General features: G+C 44.2%; 1 protein-coding gene across 1 annotated transcript; it reads right to left on the bottom strand.

Moving 5' to 3' along the window:
* Window positions 1–226: 226 nt before the first annotated feature.
* Window positions 227–18,872, bottom strand: LOC127439728 (serine-rich adhesin for platelets-like). The gene is made up of 3 exons (XM_051695977.1): window positions 16,444–18,872; window positions 396–16,201; window positions 227–279 (listed from the first exon to the last, which is right to left on the bottom strand). Exons 1-3 carry the CDS (start codon window positions 18,870–18,872, stop codon window positions 227–229), a joined length of 18,288 nt encoding a protein of 6,095 aa, XP_051551937.1.
* Window positions 18,873–20,900: the final 2,028 nt, after the last annotated feature.

The raw sequence follows: 20,900 nt of genomic DNA, 5'->3' as shown, positions 1-20,900 counted from the left end.
CTCAGATGTCTGACTTGTCTGCTGTGCCGTTGTTATTTCTGTTGTCTCAGGTGTGCCAGCTGTTGTGTCAGGGCTGGTGTTTAAAGTGAGCGCTGTCCTTGTCTCTGCTTCCGAGGTGGATGTATCAGTTGTCTTACCAGTTGTGAATGACAAAGCTTCTGTGGAAGAAGATCCAATGGTTGCACTTGTTGATAGGGCTTCTGACGCTGCAGTGGAAGAAAGCATTTCAGTAATGGTTGTCCACTGTGAAGAACTTGTCTGTGATGTTGCACTTGTTCCCTGAGCAGAAGTGGTCACTGGTCTATCAGTTGTACTGAGAGTTGTGTCTGCATTTGTGCTTGAAATGGTGGCTGTCGTTGTCACTCTTGCCGAAGTGGATGTATCAGTTGGCTCACCAGTTGTAAGAGTTGATCCTTCAGTGGTCCAAGCTGTTGTTTCTAATGTCAGCCCCTCTGTAGATTTAGAGATGGGGGTACGGTAAGAGGTTTGACTGGCTGCTGTTGAACTTGTCTCAGGTGTTGTTGACTTTTCAGTAGTGGATGTTTCAGTTGGCTCACCACTTGAAAAGGTTGAATCTCTGGAGGTCCAAGCTGTTGTGCCTGAGGTCAACCCCTCTGTAGATCCAGAAACAGAAGTAGAGTAAATGGTATGCGTTGTTGTTGCCAAGATTGTCTCAGATGTCTGACTTGTCTGCTGTGCCGTTGTTATTTCCGTTGTCTCAGGTGTGCCAGCTGTTGTGTCAGGGCTGGTGTTTAAAGTGAGCGCTGTCCTTGTCTCTGCTTCCGAGGTGGATGTATCAGTTGTCTTACCAGTTGTAAATGACAAAGCTTCTGTGGAAGAAGATCCAATGGTTGCACTTGTTGATAGGGCTTCTGACACTGCAGTGGAAGAAAGCGTTTCAGTAATGGTTGTCCACTGTGAAGAACTTGTCTCTGGTGTTGCACTTGTTTCCTGGGCAGAAGAGGTCACTGGTCTATCAGTTGTACTGAGAGTTGTGTCTGCGTTTGTGCTTGAAATGGTGGCTGTCGTTGTCACTCTTGCCGAAGTGGATGTATCAGTTGGATCACCAGTTGTAAGAGTTGATCCTTCAGTGGTCCAAGCTGTTGTTTCTAATGTCAGCCCCTCTGTAGATTTAGAGATGGGGGTACGGTAAGAGGTTTGACTGGCTGCTGTTGAACTTGTCTCAGGTGTTGTTGACTTTTCAGTAGTGGATGTTTCAGTTGGCTCACCACTTGAAAAGGATGAATCTCTGGAGGTCCAAGCTGTTGTGCCTGAGGTCAACCCTTCTGTAGATCCAGAAACAGAAGTAGAGTAAATGGTATGCGTTGTTGTTGCCAAGATTGTCTCAGATGTCTGACTTGTCTGCTGTGCCGTTGTTATTTCCGTTGTCTCAGGTGTTCCAGCTGTTGTGTCAGGACTGGTGTTTAAAGTGAACACTGTCGTTGTCTCTGCTTCCGAGTTGGATGTATCAGTTGTCTTACCAGTTGTAAATGACAAAGCTTCTGTGGAAGAAGATCCAATGGTTGCACTTGTTGATAGGGCTTCTGACACTACAGTGGAAGAAAGCGTTTCAGTAATGGTTGTCCACTGTGAAGAACTTGTCTCTAATGTTGCACTTGTTTCCTGGGCAGAAGTGGTCACTGGTCTATCAGTTGTACTGAGAGTTGTGTCTGTGTTTGTGCTTGAAATGGTGGCTGTCGTTGTCACTCTTGCCGAAGTGGATGTATCTGTTGGCTCACCAGTTGTAAGAGTTGATCCTTCAGTGGTCCAAGCTGTTGTTTCTAATGTCAGCCCCTCTGTAGATTTAGAGATGGGGGTACGGTAAGAGGTTTGACTGGCTGCTGTTGAACTTGTCTCAGGTGTTGTTGACTTTTCAGTAGTGGATGTTTCAGTTGGCTCACCACTTGAAAAGGTTGAATCTCTGGAGGTCCAAGCTGTTGTGCCTGAGGTCAACCCCTCTGTAGATCCAGAAACAGAAGTAGAGTAAATGGTATGCGTTGTTGTTGCCAAGATTGTCTCAGATGTCTGACTTGTCTGCTGTGCCGTTGTTATTTCTGTTGTCTCAGGTGTGCCAGCTGTTGTGTCAGGGCTGGTGTTTAAAGTGAGCGCTGTCCTTGTCTCTGCTTCCGAGGTGGATGTATCAGTTGTCTTACCAGTTGTGAATGACAAAGCTTCTGTGGAAGAAGATCCAATGGTTGCACTTGTTGATAGGGCTTCTGACACTGCAGTGGAAGAAAGCGTTTCAGTAATGGTTGTCCACTGTGAAGAACTTGTCTGTGATGCTGCACTTGTTTCCTGGGCAGAAGTGGTCACTGGTCTATCAGTTGTACCGAGAGTTGTGTCTGCGTTTGTGCTTGAAATGGTGGCTGTCGATGTCACTCTTGCCGAAGTGGATGTATCAGTTGGCTCATCAGTTGTAAGAGTTGATCCTTCAGTAGTCCAAGCTGTTGTTTCTAATGTCAGCCCCTCTGTAGATTTAGAGATGGGGGTACGGTAAGAGGTTTGACTGGCTGCTGTTGAACTTGTCTCAGGTGTTGTTGACTTTTCAGTAGTGGATGTTTCAGTTGGCTCACCACTTGAAAAGGTTGAATCTCTGGAGGTCCAAGCTGTTGTGCCTGAGGTCAACCCCTCTGTAGATCCAGAAACAGAAGTAGAGTAAATGGTATGCGTTGTTGTTGCCAAGATTGTCTCAGATGTCTGACTTGTCTGCTGTGCCGTTGTTATTTCCGTTGTCTCAGGTGTGCCAGCTGTTGTGTCAGGGCTGGTGTTTAAAGTGAGCGCTGTCGTTGTCTCTGCTTCCGAGGTGGATGTATCAGTTGTCTTACCAGTTGTAAATGACAAAGCTTCTGTGGAAGAAGATCCAATGGTTGCACTTGTTGATAGGGCTTCTGACACTACAGTGGAAGAAAGCGTTTCAGTAATGGTTGTCCACTGTGAAGAACTTGTCTCTAATGTTGCACTTGTTTCCTGGGCAGAAGTGGTCACTGGTCTATCAGTTGTACTGAGAGTTGTGTCTGTGTTTGTGCTTGAAATGGTGGCTGTCGTTGTCACTCTTGCCGAAGTGGATGTATCTGTTGGCTCACCAGTTGTAAGAGTTGATCCTTCAGTGGTCCAAGCTGTTGTTTCTAATGTCAGCCCCTCTGTAGATTTAGAGATGGGGGTACGGTAAGAGGTTTGACTGGCTGCTGTTGAACTTGTCTCAGGTGTTGTTGACTTTTCAGTAGTGGATGTTTCAGTTGGCTCACCACTTGAAAAGGTTGAATCTCTGGAGGTCCAAGCTGTTGTGCCTGAGGTCAACCCCTCTGTAGATCCAGAAACAGAAGTAGAGTAAATGGTATGCGTTGTTGTTGCCAAGATTGTCTCAGATGTCTGACTTGTCTGCTGTGACGTTGTTATTTCCGTTGTCTCAGGTGTGCCAGCTGTTGTGTCAGGGCTGGTGTTTAAAGTGAGCGCTGTAGTTGTCTCTGCTTCCGAGGTGGATGTATCAGTTGTCTTACCAGTTGTAAATGACAAAGCTTCTGTGGAAGTAGATCCAATGGTTGCACTTGTTGATAGGGCTTTTGACACTGCAGTGGAAGAAAGCATTTCAGTAATGGTTGTCCACTGTGAAGAACTTGTCTCTGATGTTGCACTTGTTTCCTGGGCCGAAGTGGTCACTGGTCTATCAGTTGTACTGAGAGTTGTGTCTGCGTTTGTGCTTGAAATGGTGGCTGTCGTTGTCACTCTTGCCGAAGTGGATGTATCACTTGGCTCACCAGTTGTAAGAGTTGATCCTTCAGTCGTCCAAGCTGTTGTTTCTAATGTCAGCCCCTCTGTAGATTTAGAGATGGGGGTACGGTAAGAGGTTTGACTGGCTGCTGTTGAACTTGTCTCAGGTGTTGTTGACTTTTCAGTAGTGGATGTTTCAGTTGGCTCACCACTTGAAAAGGTTGAATCTCTGGAGGTCCAAGCTGTTGTGCCTGAGGTCAACCCCTCTGTAGATCCAGAAACAGAAGTAGAGTAAATGGTATGCATTGTTGTTGCCAAGATTGTCTCAGATGTCTGACTTGTCTGCTGTGCCGTTGTTATTTCCGTTGTCTCAGGTGTGCCAGCTGTTGTGTCAGGGCTGGTGTTTAAAGTGAGCGCTGTCCTTGTCTCTGCTTCCGAGGTGGATGTATCAGTTGTCTTACCAGTTGTAAATGACAAAGCTTCTGTGGAAGAAGATCCAATGGTTGCACTTGTTGATAGGGCTTCTGACACTGCAGTGGAAGAAAGCGTTTCAGTAATGGTTGTCCACTGTGAAGAACTTGTCTGTGATGTTGCACTTGTTTCCTGGGCAGAAGAGGTCACTGGTCTATCAGTTGTACTGAGAGTTGTGTCTGCGTTTGTGCTTGAAATGGTGTCTGTCGTTGTCACTCTTGCCGAAGTGGATGTATCAGTTGGATCACCAGTTGTAAGAGTTGATCCTTCAGTGGTCCAAGCTGTTGTTTCTAATGTCAGCCCCTCTGTAGATTTAGAGATGGGGGTACGGTAAGAGGTTTGACTGGCTGCTGTTGAACTTGTCTCAGGTGTTGTTGACTTTTCAGTAGTGGATGTTTCAGTTGGCTCAACACTTGAAAAGGTTGAATCTCTGGAGGTCCAAGCTGTTGTGCCTGAGGTCAACCCCTCTGTAGATCCAGAAACAGAAGTAGAGTAAATGGTATGCGTTGTTGTTGCCAAGATTGTCTTAGATGTCTGACTTGTCTGCTGTGACGTTGTTATTTCCGTTGTCTCAGGTGTGCCAGCTGTTGTGTCAGGGCTGGTGTTTAAAGTGAGCGCTGTAGTTGTCTCTGCTTCCGAGGTGGATGTATCAGTTGTCTTACCAGTTGTAAATGACAAAGCTTCTGTGGAAGTAGATCCAATGGTTGCACTTGTTGATAGGGCTTTTGACACTGCAGTGGAAGAAAGCATTTCAGTAATGGTTGTCCACTGTGAAGAACTTGTCTCTGATGTTGCACTTGTTTCCTGGGCCGAAGTGGTCACTGGTCTATCAGTTGTACTGAGAGTTGTGTCTGCGTTTGTGCTTGAAATGGTGGCTGTCGTTGTCACTCTTGCCGAAGTGGATGTATCACTTGGCTCACCAGTTGTAAGAGTTGATCCTTCAGTCGTCCAAGCTGTTGTTTCTAATGTCAGCCCCTCTGTAGATTTAGAGATGGGGGTACGGTAAGAGGTTTGACTGGCTGCTGTTGAACTTGTCTCAGGTGTTGTTGACTTTTCAGTAGTGGATGATTCAGTTGGCTCACCACTTGAAAACGTTGAATCTCTGGAGGTCCAAGCTGTTGTGCCTGAGGTCAACCCCTCTGTAGATCCAGAAACAGAAGTAGAGTAAATGGTATGCGTTGTTGTTGCCAAGATTGTCGCAGATGTCTGACTTGTCTGCTGTGACGTTGTTATTTCCGTTGTCTCAGGTGTGCCAGCTGTTGTGTCAGGGCTGGTGTTTAAAGTTAGCACTGTCCTTGTCTCTGCTTCCGAGGTGGATGTATCAGTTGTCTTACCAGTTGTAAAAGACAAAGCTTCTGTGGAAGAAGATCCAATGGTTGCCCTTGTTGATAGGGCTTCTGACACTGCAGTGGAAGAAAGCGTTTCAGTAATGGTTGTCCACTGTGAAGAACTTGTCTCTGATGTTGCACTTGTTTCCTGGGCAGAAGTGGTCACTGGTCTATCAGTTGTACTGAGAGTTGTGTCTGCGTTTGTGCTTGAAATGGTGGCTGTCGTTGTCACTCTTGCCGAAGTGGATGTATCAGTTGGCTCACCAGTTGTAAGAGTTGATCCTTCAGTGGTCCAAGCTGTTGTTTCTAATGTCAGCCCCTCTGTAGATTTAGAGATGGGGGTACGGTAAGAGGTTTGACTGGCTGCTGTTGAACTTGTCTCAGGTGTTGTTGACTTTTCAGTAGTGGATGTTTCAGTTGGCTCACCACTTGAAAAGGTTGATTCTACAGAGGACCAAGCAGTTGTGCCTGAGGTCAACTCCTCTGTGGATCCAGAAAATGATGCAGTATAAGTTGTTATCATTGTTGTTGCCAAGGTTGTCTCAAGTTTCTCACTTGTCCTCTCTGCTGTGGTTATTTCCGTTGTGTCAGCCATGCTAGCTGTTGTGTCAGGACTTGTGTTTGAAGTGAGCACTGTCATTGTCTCTGCTGCTGAGGAGGATGTATCAGTTGTCCCACCAGTTGTGAATGTCAAATCTTTGGTTGAAGAAGATCCAATGGTTGCACTTGTTGTTAGGGCTTCTGAAATTGCAGTGGAAGAAAGCGTTTCAGTAATGGTTGTCCACTGTGAAGAACTTGTCTCTAATGTTGCACTTGTTTCCTGGGCAGATGTGGTCACTGTTCTTTCAGTTGTACTGGTTGTTGTGTCTGCATTTGTGCTTGAAATGGTGACTGTCGTTGTCTCTCCTGGCGAAGAGGATGTATCAGTTGGCTCACCAGTTGTAAGAGTTGATCCTTCAGTGGTCCAAGCTGTTGTTTCTAATGTCAGCCCTTCTGTAGATTTAGAGATGGGTGTACTGTAAGTGGTTTGTGTGGCAGCTGTTGAACTTGTCTCAGGTGTTGTTGACTTTTCAGTAGTGGATGTTTCAGTTGGCTCACCACTTGAAAAGGTTGAATCTCTGGACGTCCAAGCTGTTGTGCCTGAGGTCAACCCCTCTGTAGATCCAGAAACAGAAGTAGAGTAAATGGTATGCGTTGTTGTTGCCAAGCTTGTCTCAGGTGTCTGACTTGTCTGCTGTGCCGTTGTTATTTTCGTTGTCTCAGGTGTTCTAGCTGTGGTGTCAGGGCTGGTGTTTAAAGTGAGCGCTGTCGTTGTCTCAGCTTCCGAGGTGGATGTATCAGTTGTCTTACCAGTTGTAAATGACAAAGCTTCTGTGGAAGAAGATCCAATGGTTGCAATTGTTGATAGGGCTTCTGACACTGCAGTGGAAGAAAGCGTTTCAGTAATGGTTGTCCACTGAGAAGAACTTGTCTCTGATGTTGCACTTGTTTCCTGGGCAGAAGTGGTCACTGGTCTATCAGATGTACTGAGAGTTGTGTCTGCGTTTGTGCTTGAAATGGTGGCTGTCGTTGTCACTCTTGCCGAAGTGGATGTATCAGTTGGCTCACCAGTTGTAAGAGTTGATCCTTCAGTGGTCCAAGCTGTTGTTTCTAATGTCAGCCCCTCTGTAGATTTAGAGATGGGGGTACGGTAAGAGGTTTGACTGGCTGCTGTTGAACTTGTCTCAGGTGTTGTTGACTTTTCATTAGTGGATGTTTCAGTTGGCTCACCACTTGAAAAGGTTGAATCTCTGGAGGTCCAAGCTGTTGTGCCTGAGGTCAACCCCTCTGTAGATCCAGAAACAGAAGTAGAGTAAATGGTATGCGTTGTTGTTGCCAAGATTGTCTCAGATGTCTGACTTGTCTGCTGTGCCGTTGTTATTTCCGTTGTCTCAGGTGTGCCAGCTGTTGTGTCAGGTCTGGTGTTTAAAGTGAGCACTGTCGTTGTCTCTGCTTCCGAGGTGGATGTATCAGTTGCCTTAACAGTTGTAAATGACAAAGCTTCTGTGGAAGAAGATCCAATGTTTGCACTTGTTGATAGGGCTTCTGACACTGCAGTGGAAGAAAGCTTTTCAGTAATGGTTGTCCACTGTGAAGAACTTGTCTCTGCTGCTGCACTTGTTTCCTGGGCAGAAGTGGTCACTTGTCTATCAGTTGTACTGAGAGTTGTGTCTGCGTTTGTGCTTGAAATGGTGGCTGTCGTTGTCACTCTTGCCGAATTGGATGTATCAGTTGGCTCACCAGTTGTAAGTGTTGATCCTTCAGTAGTCCAAGCTATTGTTTCTAATGTCAGCCCCTCTGTAGATTTAGAGATGGGGGTACGGTAAGAGGTTTGACTGGCTGCTGTTGAACTTGTCTCAGGTATTGTTGACTTTTCAGTAGTGGATGTTTCAGTTGGCTCACCACTTGAAAAGGTTGATTCTACAGAGGACCAAGCAGTTGTGCCTGAGGTCAACTCCTCTGTGGATCCAGAAAATGATGCAGTATAAGTGGTTATCATTGTTGTTGCCAAGGTTGTCTCAAGTTTCTCACTTGTCCTCTCTGCTGTGGTTATTTCCGTTGTGTCAGGCATGCTAGCTGTTGTGTCAGGACTTGTGTTTGAAGTGAGCACTGTCATTGTCTCTGCTGCTGAGGAGGATGTATCAGTTGTCCCACCAGTTGTGAATGTCAAATCTTTGGTTGAAGAAGATCCAATGGTTGCACTTGTTGTTAGGGCTTCTGAATCTGCAGTGGAAGAAAGCGTTTCAGTAATGGTTGTCCACTGTGAAGAACTTGTCTCTGCTGTTGCACTTGTTTCCTGGGCAGATGTGGTCACTGTTCGTTCAGTTGTACTGGTTGTTGTGTCTGCATTTGTGCTTGAAATGGTGACTGTCGTTGTCTCTCCTGCCGAAGAGGATGTCTCAGTTGGCTCACCAGTTGTAAGAGTTGATCCTTCAGTGGTCCAAGCTGTTGTTTCTAATGTCAGCCCCTCTGTAGATTTAGAGATGGGGGTACGGTAAGAGGTTTGACTGGCTGCTGTTGAACTTGTCTCAGGTGTTGTTGACTTTTCATTAGTGGATGTTTCAGTTGGCTCACCACTTGAAAAGGTTGAATCTCTGGAGGTCCAAGCTGTTGTGCCTGAGGTCAACCCCTCTGTAGATCCAGAAACAGAAGTAGAGTAAATGGTATGCGTTGTTGTTGCCAAGATTGTCTCAGATGTCTGACTTGTCTGCTGTGCCGTTGTTATTTCCGTTGTCTCAGGTGTGCCAGCTGTTGTGTCAGGTCTGGTGTTTAAAGTGAGCACTGTCGTTGTCTCAGCTTCCGAGGTGGATGTATCAGTTGTCTTACCAGTTGTAAATGACAAAGCTTCTGTGGAAGAAGATCCAATGTTTGCACTTGTTGATAGGGCTTCTGACACTGCAGTGGAAGAAAGCTTTTCAGTAATGCTTGTCCACTGTGAAGAACTTGTCTCTGCTGCTGCACTTGTTTCCTGGGCAGAAGTGGTCACTGGTCTATCAGTTGTACTGAGAGTTGTGTCTGCGTTTGTGCTTGAAATGGTGGCTGTCGTTGTCACTCTTGCCGAAGTGGATATATCAGTTGGCTCACCAGTTGTAAGTGTTGATCCTTCAGTAGTCCAAGCTGTTGTTTCTAATGTCAGCTCCTCTGTAGATTTAGAGATGGGGGTACGGTAAGTGGTTTGACTGGCTGCTGTTGAACTTGTCTCAGGTGTTGTTGACTTTTCAGTAGTGGATGTTTCAGTTGGCTCACCACTTGAAAAGGTTGATTCTACAGAGGACCAAGCAGTTGTGCCTGAGGTCAACTCCTCTGTGGATCCAGAAAATGATGCAGTATAAGTGGTTATCATTGATGTTGCCAAGGTTGTCTCAAGTTTCTCACTTGTCCTCTCTGCTGTGGTTATTTCCGTTGTGTCAGCCATGCTAGCTGTTGTGTCAGGACTTGTGTTTGAAGTGAGCACTGTCATTGTCTCTGCTGCTGAGGAGGATGTATCAGTTGTCCCACCAGTTGTGAATGTCAAATCTTTGGTTGAAGAAGATCCAATGGTTGCACTTGTTGTTAGAGCTTCTGAAATTGCAGTGGAAGAAAGCGTTTCAGTAATGGTTGTCCACTGTGAAGAACTTGTCTCTGCTGTTGCACTTGTTTCCTGGGCAGATGTGGTCACTGTTCGTTCAGTTGTACTGGTTGTTGTGTCTGCATTTGTGCTTGAAATGGTGACTGTCGTTGTCTCTCCTGCCGAAGAGGATGTCTCAGTTGGCTCACCAGTTGTAAGAGTTGATCCTTCAGTGGTCCAAGCTGTTGTTTCTAATGTCAGCCCTTCTGTAGATTTAGAGATGGGTGTACTGTAAGTGGTTTGTGTGGCTGCTGTTGAACTTGTCTCAGGTGTTGTTGACTTTTCAGTAGTAGATGTTTCAGTTGTCTCACCACTTGAAAAGGTTGCATCTGTGGAGGTCCAAGCTATTGTGCCTGAGGTCAACCCCTCTGTAGATCCAGAAACAGAAGTAGAGTAAATGATATGCGTTGTTGTTGCCAAGCTTGTCTCAGGTGTCTGACTTGTCTTCTGTGCCGTTGTTATTTCCGTTGTCTCAGGTGTTCTAGCTGTTGTGTCAGGGCTGGTGTTTAAAGTGAGCACTGTCCTTGTCTCTGCTTCCGAGGTGGATGTATCAGTTGTCTTACCAGTTGTAAATGACAAAGCTTCTGTGGAAGAAGATCCAATGGTTGCACTTGTTGATAGGGCTTCTGACACTGCAGTGGAAGAAAGCATTTCAGTAATGGTTGTCCACTGTGAAGAACTTGTCTCTGATGTTGCACTTGTTTCCTGGGCAGAAGTGGTCACTGGTCTATCAGTTGTACTGAGAGTTGTGTCTGCATTTGTGCTTGAAATGGTGGCTGTCGTTGTCACTCTTGCCGAAGTGGATGTATCAGTTGGCTCACCAGTTGTAAGAGTTGATCCTTCAGTGGTCCAAGCTGTTGTTTCTAATGTCAGCCCCTCTGTAGATTTAGAGATGGGGGTACGGTAAGAGGTTTGACTGGCTGCTGTTGAACTTGTCTCAGGTGTTGTTGACTTTTCAGTAGTGGATGTTTCAGTTGGCTCACCACTTGAAAAGGTTGATTCTACAGAGGACCAAGCAGTTGTGCCTGAGGTCAACTCCTCTGTGGATCCAGAAAATGATGCAGTATAAGTGGTTATCATTGTTGTTGCCAAGCTTGTCTCAAGTTTCTCACTTGTCCTCTCTGCTGTGGTTATTTCCGTTGTGTCAGCCATGCTAGCTGTTGTGTCAGGACTTGTGTTTGAAGTGAGCACTGTCATTGTCTCTGCTGCTGAGGAGGATGTATCAGTTGTCCCACCAGTTGTGAATGTCAAATCTTTGGTTGAAGAAGATCCAATGGTTGCACTTGTTGTTAGGGCTTCTGAATCTGCAGTGGAAGAAAGCGTTTCAGTAATGGTTGTCCACTGTGAAGAACTTGTCTCTAATGTTGCACTTGTTTCCTGGGCAGATGTGGTCACTGTTCTTTCAGTTGTACTGGTTGTTGTGTCTGCATTTGTGCTTGAAATGGTGACTGTCGTTGTCTCTCCTGCCGAAGAGGATGTATCAGTTGGCTCACCAGTTGTAAGAGTTGATCCTTCAGTGGTCCAAGCTGTTGTTTCTAATGTCAGCCCTTCTGTAGATTTAGAGATGGGTGTACTGTAAGTGGTTTGTGTGGCAGCTGTTGAACTTGTCTCAGGTGTTGTTGACTTTTCAGTAGTGGATGTTTCAGTTGGCTCACCACTTGAAAAGGTTGAATCTCTGGACGTCCAAGCTGTTGTGCCTGAGGTCAACCCCTCTGTAGATCCAGAAACAGAAGTAGAGTAAATGGTATGCGTTGTTGTTGCCAAGCTTGTCTCAGGTGTCTGACTTGTCTGCTGTGCCGTTGTTATTTTCGTTGTCTCAGGTGTTCTAGCTGTGGTGTCAGGGCTGGTGTTTAAAGTGAGCGCTGTCGTTGTCTCAGCTTCCGAGGTGGATGTATCAGTTGTCTTACCAGTTGTAAATGACAAAGCTTCTGTGGAAGAAGATCCAATGGTTGCACTTGTTGATAGGGCTTCTGACACTGCAGTGGATGAAAGCATTTCAGTAATGGTTGTCCACTGTGAAGAACTTGTCTGTGATGTTGCACTTGTTTCCTGGGCAGAAGTGGTCACTGGTCTATCAGTTGTACTGAGAGTTGTGTCTGCATTTGTGCTTGAAATGGTGGCTGTCGTTGTCACTCTTGCCGAAGTGGATGTATCAGTTGGCTCACCAGTTGTAAGAGTTGATCCTTCAGTGGTCCAAGCTGTTGTTTCTAATGTCAGCCCCTCTGTAGATTTAGAGATGGGGGTACGGTAAGAGGTTTGACTGGCTGCTGTTGAACTTGTCTCAGGTGTTGTTGACTTTTCAGTAGTGGATGTTTCAGTTGGCTCACCACTTGAAAAGTTTGAATCTCTGGAGGTCCAAGCTGTTGTGCCAGAGGTCAACCCCTCTGTAGATCCAGAAACAGAAGTAGAGTAAATTGTATGCGTTGTTGTTGCCAAGCTTGTCTCAGGTGTCTGACTTGTCTGCTGTGCCGTTGTTATTTTCGTTGTCTCAGGTGTTCTAGCTGTGGTGTCAGGGCTGGTGTTTAAAGTGAGCGCTGTCGTTGTCTCAGCTTCCGAGGTGGATGTATCAGTTGTCTTACCAGTTGTAAATGACAAAGCTTCTGTTGAAGAAGATCCAATGGTTGCAATTGTTGATAGGGCTTCTGACACTGCAGTGGAAGAAAGCGTTTCAGTAATGGTTGTCCACTGAGAAGAACTTGTCTCTGCTGTTGCACTTGTTTCCTGGGCAGAAGTTGTCACTGGTCTATCAGTTGTACTGATAGTTGTGTCTGCGTTTGTGCTTGAAATGGTGGCTGTCGTTGTAACTCTTGCCGAAGTGGATGTATCAGTTGGCTCACCAGTTGTAAGAGTTGATCCTTCAGTGGTCCAAGCTGTTGTTTCTATTGTCAGCTCCTCTGTAGATTTAGAGATGGGGGTACGGTAAGTGGTTTGACTGGCTGCTGTTGAACTTGTCTCAGGTGTTGTTGACTTTTCAGTAGTGGATGTTTCAGTTGGCTCACCACTTGAAAAGTTTGATTCTACAGAGGACCAAGCAGTTGTGCCTGAGGTCAACTCCTCTGTGGATCCAGAAAATGATGCAGTATAAGTGGTTATCATTGTTGTTGCCAAGGTTCTCTCAAGTTTCTCACTTGTCCTCTCTGCTGTGGTTATTTCCGTTGTGTCAGCCATGCTAGCTGTTGTGTCAGGACTTGTGTTTGAAGTGAGCACTGTCATTGTCTCTGCTGCTGAGGAGGATGTATCAGTTGTCCCACCAGTTGTGAATGTCAAATCTTTGGTTGAAGAAGATCCAATGGTTGCACTTGTTGTTAGGGCTTCTGAAATTGCAGTGGAAGAAAGCGTTTCAGTAATGGTTGTCCACTGTGAAGAACTTGTCTCTAATGTTGCACTTGTTTCCTGGGCAGATGTGGTCACTGTTCTTTCAGTTGTACTGGTTGTTGTGTCTGCATTTGTGCTTGAAATGGTGACTGTCGTTGTCTCTCCTGCCGAAGAGGATGTATCAGTTGGCTCACCAGTTGTAAGAGTTGATCCTTCAGTGGTCCAAGCTGTTGTTTCTAATGTCAGCCCTTCTGTAGATTTAGAGATGGGTGTACTGTAAGTGGTTTGTGTGGCTGCTGTTGAACTTGTCTCAGGTGTTGTTGACTTTTCAGTAGTAGATGTTTCAGTTGGCTCACCACTTGAAAAGGTTGCATCTGTGGAGGTCCAAGCTATTGTGCCTGAGGTCAACCCCTCTGTAGATCCAGAAACAGAAGTAGAGTAAATGATATGCGTTGTTGTTGCCAAGCTTGTCTCAGGTGTCTGACTTGTCTTCTGTGCCGTTGTTATTTCCGTTGTCTCAGGTGTTCTAGCTGTGGTGTCAGGGCTGGTGTTTAAAGTGAGCGCTGTCGTTGTCTCAGCTTCCGAGGTGGATGTATCAGTTGTCTTACCAGTTGTAAATGACAAAGCTTCTGTGGAAGAAGATCCAATGGTTGCAATTGTTGATAGGGCTTCTGACACTGCAGTGGAAGAAAGCGTTTCAGTAATGGTTGTCCACTGAGAAGAACTTGTCTCTGCTGTTGCACTTGTTTCCTGGGCAGAAGTTGTCACTCGTCTATCAGTTGTACTGATAGTTGTGTCTGCGTTTGTGCTTGAAATGGTGGCTGTCGTTGTAACTCTTGCCGAAGTGGATGTATCAGTTGGCTCACCAGTTGTAAGAGTTGATCCTTCAGTGGTCCAAGCTGTTGTTTCTATTGTCAGCTCCTCTGTAGATTTAGAGATGGGGGTACGGTAAGTGGTTTGACTGGCTGCTGTTGAACTTGTCTCAGGTGTTGTTGACTTTTCAGTAGTGGATGTTTCAGTTGGCTCACCACTTGAAAAGGTTGATTCTACAGAGGACCAAGCCGTTGTGCCTGAGGTCAACTCCTCTGTGGATCCAGAAAATGATGCAGTATAAGTGGTTATCATTGTTGTTGCCAAGGTTGTCTCAAGTTTCTCACTTGTCCTCTCTGCTGTGGTTATTTCCGTTGTGTCAGCCATGCTAGCTGTTGTGTCAGGACTTGTGTTTGAAGTGAGCACTGTCATTGTCTCTGCTGCTGAGGAGGATGTATCAGTTTTCCCACCAGTTGTGAATGTCAAATCTTTGGTTGAAGAAGATCCAATGGTTGCACTTGTTGTTAGAGCTTCTGAAATTGCAGTGGAAGAAAGCGTTTCAGTAATGGTTGTCCACTGTGAAGAACTTGTCTCTAATGTTGCACTTGTTTCATGGGCAGATGTGGTCACTGTTCTTTCAGTTGTACTGGTTGTTGTGTCTGCATTTGTGCTTGAAATGGTGACTGTCGTTGTCTCTCCTGCCGAAGAGGATGTATCAGTTGGCTCACCAGTTGTAAGAGTTGATCCTTCAGTGGTCCAAGCTGTTGTTTCTAATGTCAGCCCTTCTGTAGATTTAGAGATGGGTTTACTGTAAGTGGTTTGTGTGGCTGCTGTTGAACTTGTCTCAGGTGTTGTTGACTTTTCAGTAGTAGATGTTTCAGTTGGCTCACCACTTGAAAAGGTTGCATCTGTGGAGGTCCAAGCTATTGTGCCTGAGGTCAACCCCTCTGTAGATCCAGAAACAGAAGTAGAGTAAATGATATGCGTTGTTGTTGCCAAGCTTGTCTCAGGTGTCTGACTTGTCTTCTGTGCCGTTGTTATTTCCGTTGTCTCAGGTGTTCTAGCTGTTGTGTCAGGGCTGGTGTTTAAAGTGAGCACTGTCCTTGTCTCTGCTTCCAAGGTGGATGTATCAGTTGTCTTACCAGTTGTAAATGACAAAGCTTCTGTGGAAGTAGATCCAATGGTTGCACTTGTTGATAGGGCTTCTGACACTGCAGTGGAAGAAAGCATTTCAGTAATGGTTGTCCACTGTGAAGAACTTGTCTCTGGTGTTGCACTTGTTCCCTGAGCAGAAGTGGTCACTGGTCTATCAGTTGTACTGAGAGTTGTGTCTGCATTTGTGCTTGAAATGGTGGCTGTCGTTGTCACTCTTGCCGAAGTGGATGTATCAGTTGGCTCACCAGTTGTAAGAGTTGATCCTTCAGTGGTCCAAGCTGTTGTTTCTAATGTCAGCCCCTCTGTAGATTTAGAGATGGGGGTACGGTAAGAGGTTTGACTGGCTGCTGTTGAACTTGTCTCAGGTGTTGTTGACTTTTCAGTAGTGGATGTTTCAGTTGGCTCACCACTTGAAAAGGTTGCATCTCTGGAGGTCCAAGCTGTTGTGCCTGAGGTCAACCCCTCTGTAGATCCAGAAACAGAAGTAGAGTAAATTGTATGCGTTGTTGTTGCCAAGCTTGTCTCAGGTGTCTGACTTGTCTGCTGTGCCGTTGTTATTTTCGTTGTCTCAGGTGTTCTAGCTGTGGTGTCAGGGCTGGTGTTTAAAGTGAGCGCTGTCGTTGTCTCTGCTTCCGAGGTGAATGTATCAGTTGTCTTACCAGTTGTAAATGACAAAGCTTCTGTGGAAGAAGATCCAATGGTTGCAATTGTTGATAGGGCTTCTGACACTGCAGTGGAAGAAAGCGTTTCAGTAATGGTTGTCCACTGAGAAGAACTTGTCTCTGATGTTGCACTTGTTTCCTGGGCAGAAGTGGTCACTGGTCTATCAGTTGTACTGATAGTTGTGTCTGCGTTTGTGCTTGAAATGGTGGCTGTCGTTCTCACCCTTGCCGAAGTGGATGTATCAGTTGGCTCACCAGTTGTAAGAGTTGTTCCTTCAGTGGTCCAAGCTGTTGTTTCTAATGTCAGCCCCTCTGTAGATTTAGAGATGGGGGTACGGTAAGTGGTTTGACTGGCTGCTGTTGAACTTGTCTCAGGTGTTGTTGACTTTTCAGTAGTGGATGTTTCAGTTGGCTCACCACTTGAAAAGCTTGATTCTACAGAGGACCAAGCAGTTGTGCCTGAGGTCAACTCCTCTGTGGATCCAGAAAATGATGCAGTATAAGTGGTTATCATTGTTGTTGCCAAGGTTGTCTCAAGTTTCTCACTTGTCCTCTCTGCTGTGGTTATTTCCGTTGTGTCAGGCATGCTAGCTGTTGTGTCAGGACTTGTGTTTGAAGTGAGCACTGTCATTGTCTCTGCTGCTGAGGAGGATGTATCAGTTGTCCCACCAGTTGTGAATGTCAAATCTTCTGTTTGAAGAAGATCCAATGGTTGCACTTGTTGTTAGAGCTTCTGAAATTGCAGTGGAAGAAAGCGTTTCAGTAATGGTTGTCCACTGTGAAGAACTTGTCTCTAATGTTGCACTTGTTTCCTGGGCAGATGTGGTCACTGTTCTTTCAGTTGTACTGAGTTGTTGTGTCTGCATTTGTGCTTGAAATGGTGACTGTCGTTGTCTCTCCTGCCGAAGAGGATGTATCAGTTGGCTCACCAGTTGTAAGAGTTGATCCTTCAGTGGTCCAAGCTGTTGTTTCTAATGTCAGCCCTTCTGTAGATTTAGAGATGGGTGTACTGTAAGTGGTTTGTGTGGCTGCTGTTGAACTTGTCTCAGGTGTTGTTGACTTTTCAGTAGTATATGTTTCAGTTGTCTCACCACTTGAAAAGGTTGCATCTGTGGAGGTCCAAGCTATTGTGCCTGAGGTCAACCCCTCTGTAGATCCAGAAACAGAAGTAGAGTAAATGATATGCGTTGTTGTTGCCAAGCTTGTCTCAGGTGTCTGACTTGTCTGCTGTGCCGTTGTTATTTCCGTTGTCTCAGGTGTGCCAGCTGTTGTGTCAGGGCTGGTGTTTAAAGTGAGCGCTGTCGTTGTCTCTGCTTCCGAGGTGGATGTATCAGTTGTCTTACCAGTTGTAAATGACAAAGCTTCTGTGGAAGAAGATCCAATGGTTGCACTTGTTGTTAGGGCTTCTGACACTGCAGTGGAAGAAAGCGTTTCAGTAATGGTTTTCCACTGAGAAGAACTTGTCTGTGATGTTGCACTTGTTTCCTGGGCAGAAGTGGTCACTGGTCTATCGGTTGTACTGATAGTTGTGTCTGCGTTTGTGCTTGAAATGGTGGCTGTCGTTGTCACTCTTGCCGAAGTGGATGTATCAGTTGGCTCACCAGTTGTAAGAGTTGATCCTTCAGTGGTCCAAGCTGTTGTTTCTAATGTCAGCCCCTCTGTATATTTAGAGATGGGGGTACGGTAAGTGGTTTGACTGGCTGCTGTTGAACTTGTCTCAGGTGTTGTTGACTTTTCAGTAGTGGATGTTTCAGTTGGCTCACCACTTGAAAAGGTTGATTCTACAGAGGACCAAGCTGTTGTGCCTGAGGTCAACTCCTCTGTGGATCCAGAAAATGATGCAGTATAAGTGGTTATCATTGTTGTTGCCAAGGTTGTCTCAAGTTTCTCACTTGTCCTCTCTGCTGTGGTTATTTCCGTTGTGTCAGGCATGCTAGCTGTTGTGTCAGGACTTGTGTTTGAAGTGAGCACTGTCATTGTCTCTGCTGCTGAGGAGGATGTATCAGTTGTCCCACCAGTTGTGAATGTCAAATCTTTGGTTGAAGAAGATCCAATGGTTGCACTTGTTGTTAGGGCTTCTGAAATTGCAGTGGAAGAAAGCGTTTCAGTAATGGTTGTCCACTGTGAAGAACTTGTCTCTAATGTTGCACTTGTTTCCTGGGCAGATGTGGTCACTGTTCTTTCAGTTGTACTGGTTGTTGTGTCTGCATTTGTGCTTGAAATGGTGACTGTCGTTGTCTCTCCTGCCGAAGAGGATGTATCAGTTGGCTCACCAGTTGTAAGAGTTGATCCTTCAGTTGTCCAAGCTGTTGTTTCTAATGTCAGCCCTTCTGTAGATTTAGAGATGGGTGTACTATAAGTGGTTTGTGTGGCTGCTGTTGAACTTGTCTCAGGTGTTGTTGACTTTTCAGTAGTGGATGTTTCAGTTGGCTCACCACTTGAAAAGTTTGCGTCTGTGGAGGTCCAAGCTATTGTGCCTGAGGTCAACCCCTCTGTAGATCCAGAAACAGAAGTAGAGTAAATGGTATGCGTTGTTGTTGCCAAGATTGTCTCAGATGTCTGACTTGTCTGCTGTGCCGTTGTTATTTCCGTTGTCTCAGGTGTTCTAGCTGTTGTGTCAGGGCTGGTGTTTAAAGTTAGCGCTGTCGTTGTCTCTGCTTCCGAGGTGGATGTATCAGTTGTCTTACCAGTTGTAAATGACAAAGCTTCTGTGGAAGAAGATCCAATGGTTGCACTTGTTGATAGGGCTTCTGACACTGCAGTGGAAGAAAGCGTTTCAGTAATGGTTGACCACTTAGAAGAACTTGTCTGTGATGTTGTACTTGTTTCCTGGGCAGATGTGGTCACTGTTCTTTCAGTTGTACTGGTTGTTGTGTCTGCATTTGTGCTTGAAATGGTGACTGTCGTTGTCTCTCCTGCCGAAGAGGATGTATCATTTGGCTCACCAGTTGTAAGAGTTGATCCTTCAGTTGTCCAATCTTTTGTTTCTAATGTCAGCCCTTCTGTAGATTTAGAGATGGGTGTACTGTAAGTGGTTTGTGTGGCTGATGTTGAACTTGTCTCAGGTGTTGTTGACTTTTCAGTAGTGGATGTTTCAGTTGGCTCACCACTTGAAAAGGTTGCATCTGTGGAGGTCCAAGCTATTGTGCCTGAGGTCAACCCCTCTGTAGATCCAGAAAATGATGCAGTATAAGTTGTTTTCTCTGTTGTTGCCAGGCTTGTCTCAAGTTTCTCACTTGTCCTCTCTGCTGTGGTTATTTCTGTTGTCTCAGTCATTCTAACTGTTGTGTCAGGGCTCGTGTTTGAAGTGAGCGTATTCATTGTCTTTTTTGCTGAACTGGATATATCAGTTGTCCCACCATTTGTGAATGTCAAAGCTTCAGTGGAAGAAGATCCAATGGTTGCAGTTGTTGTTAGAGCTTCTGTTTAAATTAATGTGTATATATATATATATATACATATATTTTAAAACCATTATATTCTCACTTACAATTACAACTTGGGGAATCAAGGAAAATCAATCAGTACTGGAATACCCACTGGTGTATGGGAATAATATTCACCCATCTTTAGTGTTATAGCTAATCTGTTGTCATTTTAATTAGTTTCTAATATTTAAACAATATATAAAAGTATTGTAGCAGTAGCACATAGATAATATTGTTCTTCAGTTTTCTTATTTTGAAGATTTTGTGTATTCTTACAAAGTTATATCTCAAAGTATATATATTGTCTAATACCTCTTTTATGTATCTTCCTTTTAATTCTTAAACATTAATTCCCATGCCTCCCTCACCTTTAATTATCTTCCATAATATTTATTTTATTATCATAATTGATATTCAAAAATAGCTGCTTTTTTAGCTGGCAAAGTATTATCAGAATATTATTTTTTTTTTATTCTAGAATTAATGGTGTGATTTTTGCTGTTGTCAACTATATTAGGTAGCATTTACTTTTTTTTTTTCTTCTTCTTTTTTTTGTAATAGTTTTAATTCTAACAGATTAATTTTAGTTCTTATGAGCCTGGTCACTGTTTAAAATAAATAACATTTTAAAATAGTCATTGGTGTTTCCATTGTAATTGAATAGTAATTATAAGTACAAAGATTACACTCAGAGGAACATGAAGATAGAAACCTTTACTTAGAAACAACAAATTTGGCCTTTTTCCATGGATTGACTCTTAAACAATAGGCTACATGAATGATCTTTCATAGTCCCTATCTTTATTCCTTTCAGGGAGCAAATGTGTGTGGGGGAAAATACCTCTCCATAGGTCTAGAAAAGGTCCATAATTGTACAGGTACAGACTGTAAACTCATTCAGACTGTAAAGTGCACATATGTATAGACTTGCTTGACTTACTAGCATTAAAATTTCACTTGAAGCTGAAATAAATTGATGTATTGCTTATTTTATTATTATATTTTTTGAATTTGAAACAAATAAATTAACCATTTTATTTAAATTAATTTCATTACATTTAAATAAGGTACATTTTTGCTCATTGAAGGAGCTGTAAGCAATTTTAGCTGTTCTGGAACTTCCACCAGACTTAAGTGAAGTGTACACTACATGACTTGCAGTCATTTACAAACTCACACACAAATTTAGTTTTATATGAATTTCTTCTGATTGGCTAATCAAAGGTTCTGACCTGCAGTCATTTTTCCCCCCGCTGTTTACTGAGCTGTTACAGAGACAGGTGTGATATTTCATGGCACCTATTTCAGTGATATCTGACAGATAATAGGGACATTTTTAATTTAATTAAATTAAATTAAAAAAAATCACTTAAAGCACTTGAAAAGTAATATGCGCAATGCACAACTTTTTAAAATGGGATGATGTAGAAGGTACATTGATGTTTTACCTCCTCTAAACTGTTCTTTGGGATAACTGAAAAGTGTTGATTGTTATATAACTTATTCAGTTTTGCCCCAAGACCTACGTATACAGGTGCTGGTCATATAATTAGAATATCATCAAAAAGTTGATTTATTTCACTAATTCCATTCAAAAAGTGAAACTTGTATATTATATTCATTCATTACACACAGACTGATATATTTCAAATGTTTATTTCTTTTAATTTTGATGATTATAACTGACAACTAAGGAAAATCCCAAATTCAGTATCTCAGAAAATTAGAATATTGTGAAAAGGTTCAATACTGAAGACACCTGGTGCCACACTCTAATCAGCTAATTAACTCAAAACACCTGCAAAGGCCTTTAAATGGTCTCTCAGTCTAGTTCTGTACGCTACACAATCATGGGGAAGACTGCTGACTTGACAGT

The sequence above is a fragment of the Myxocyprinus asiaticus genome, chromosome 1 (genome assembly GCF_019703515.2).
Source record: "Myxocyprinus asiaticus isolate MX2 ecotype Aquarium Trade chromosome 1, UBuf_Myxa_2, whole genome shotgun sequence".
Lineage (NCBI taxonomy): Eukaryota > Metazoa > Chordata > Actinopteri > Cypriniformes > Catostomidae > Myxocyprinus > Myxocyprinus asiaticus.
Note: the sequence above shows the minus strand (reverse complement) of the source record. Positions and strands in the feature narration are given on the sequence as shown.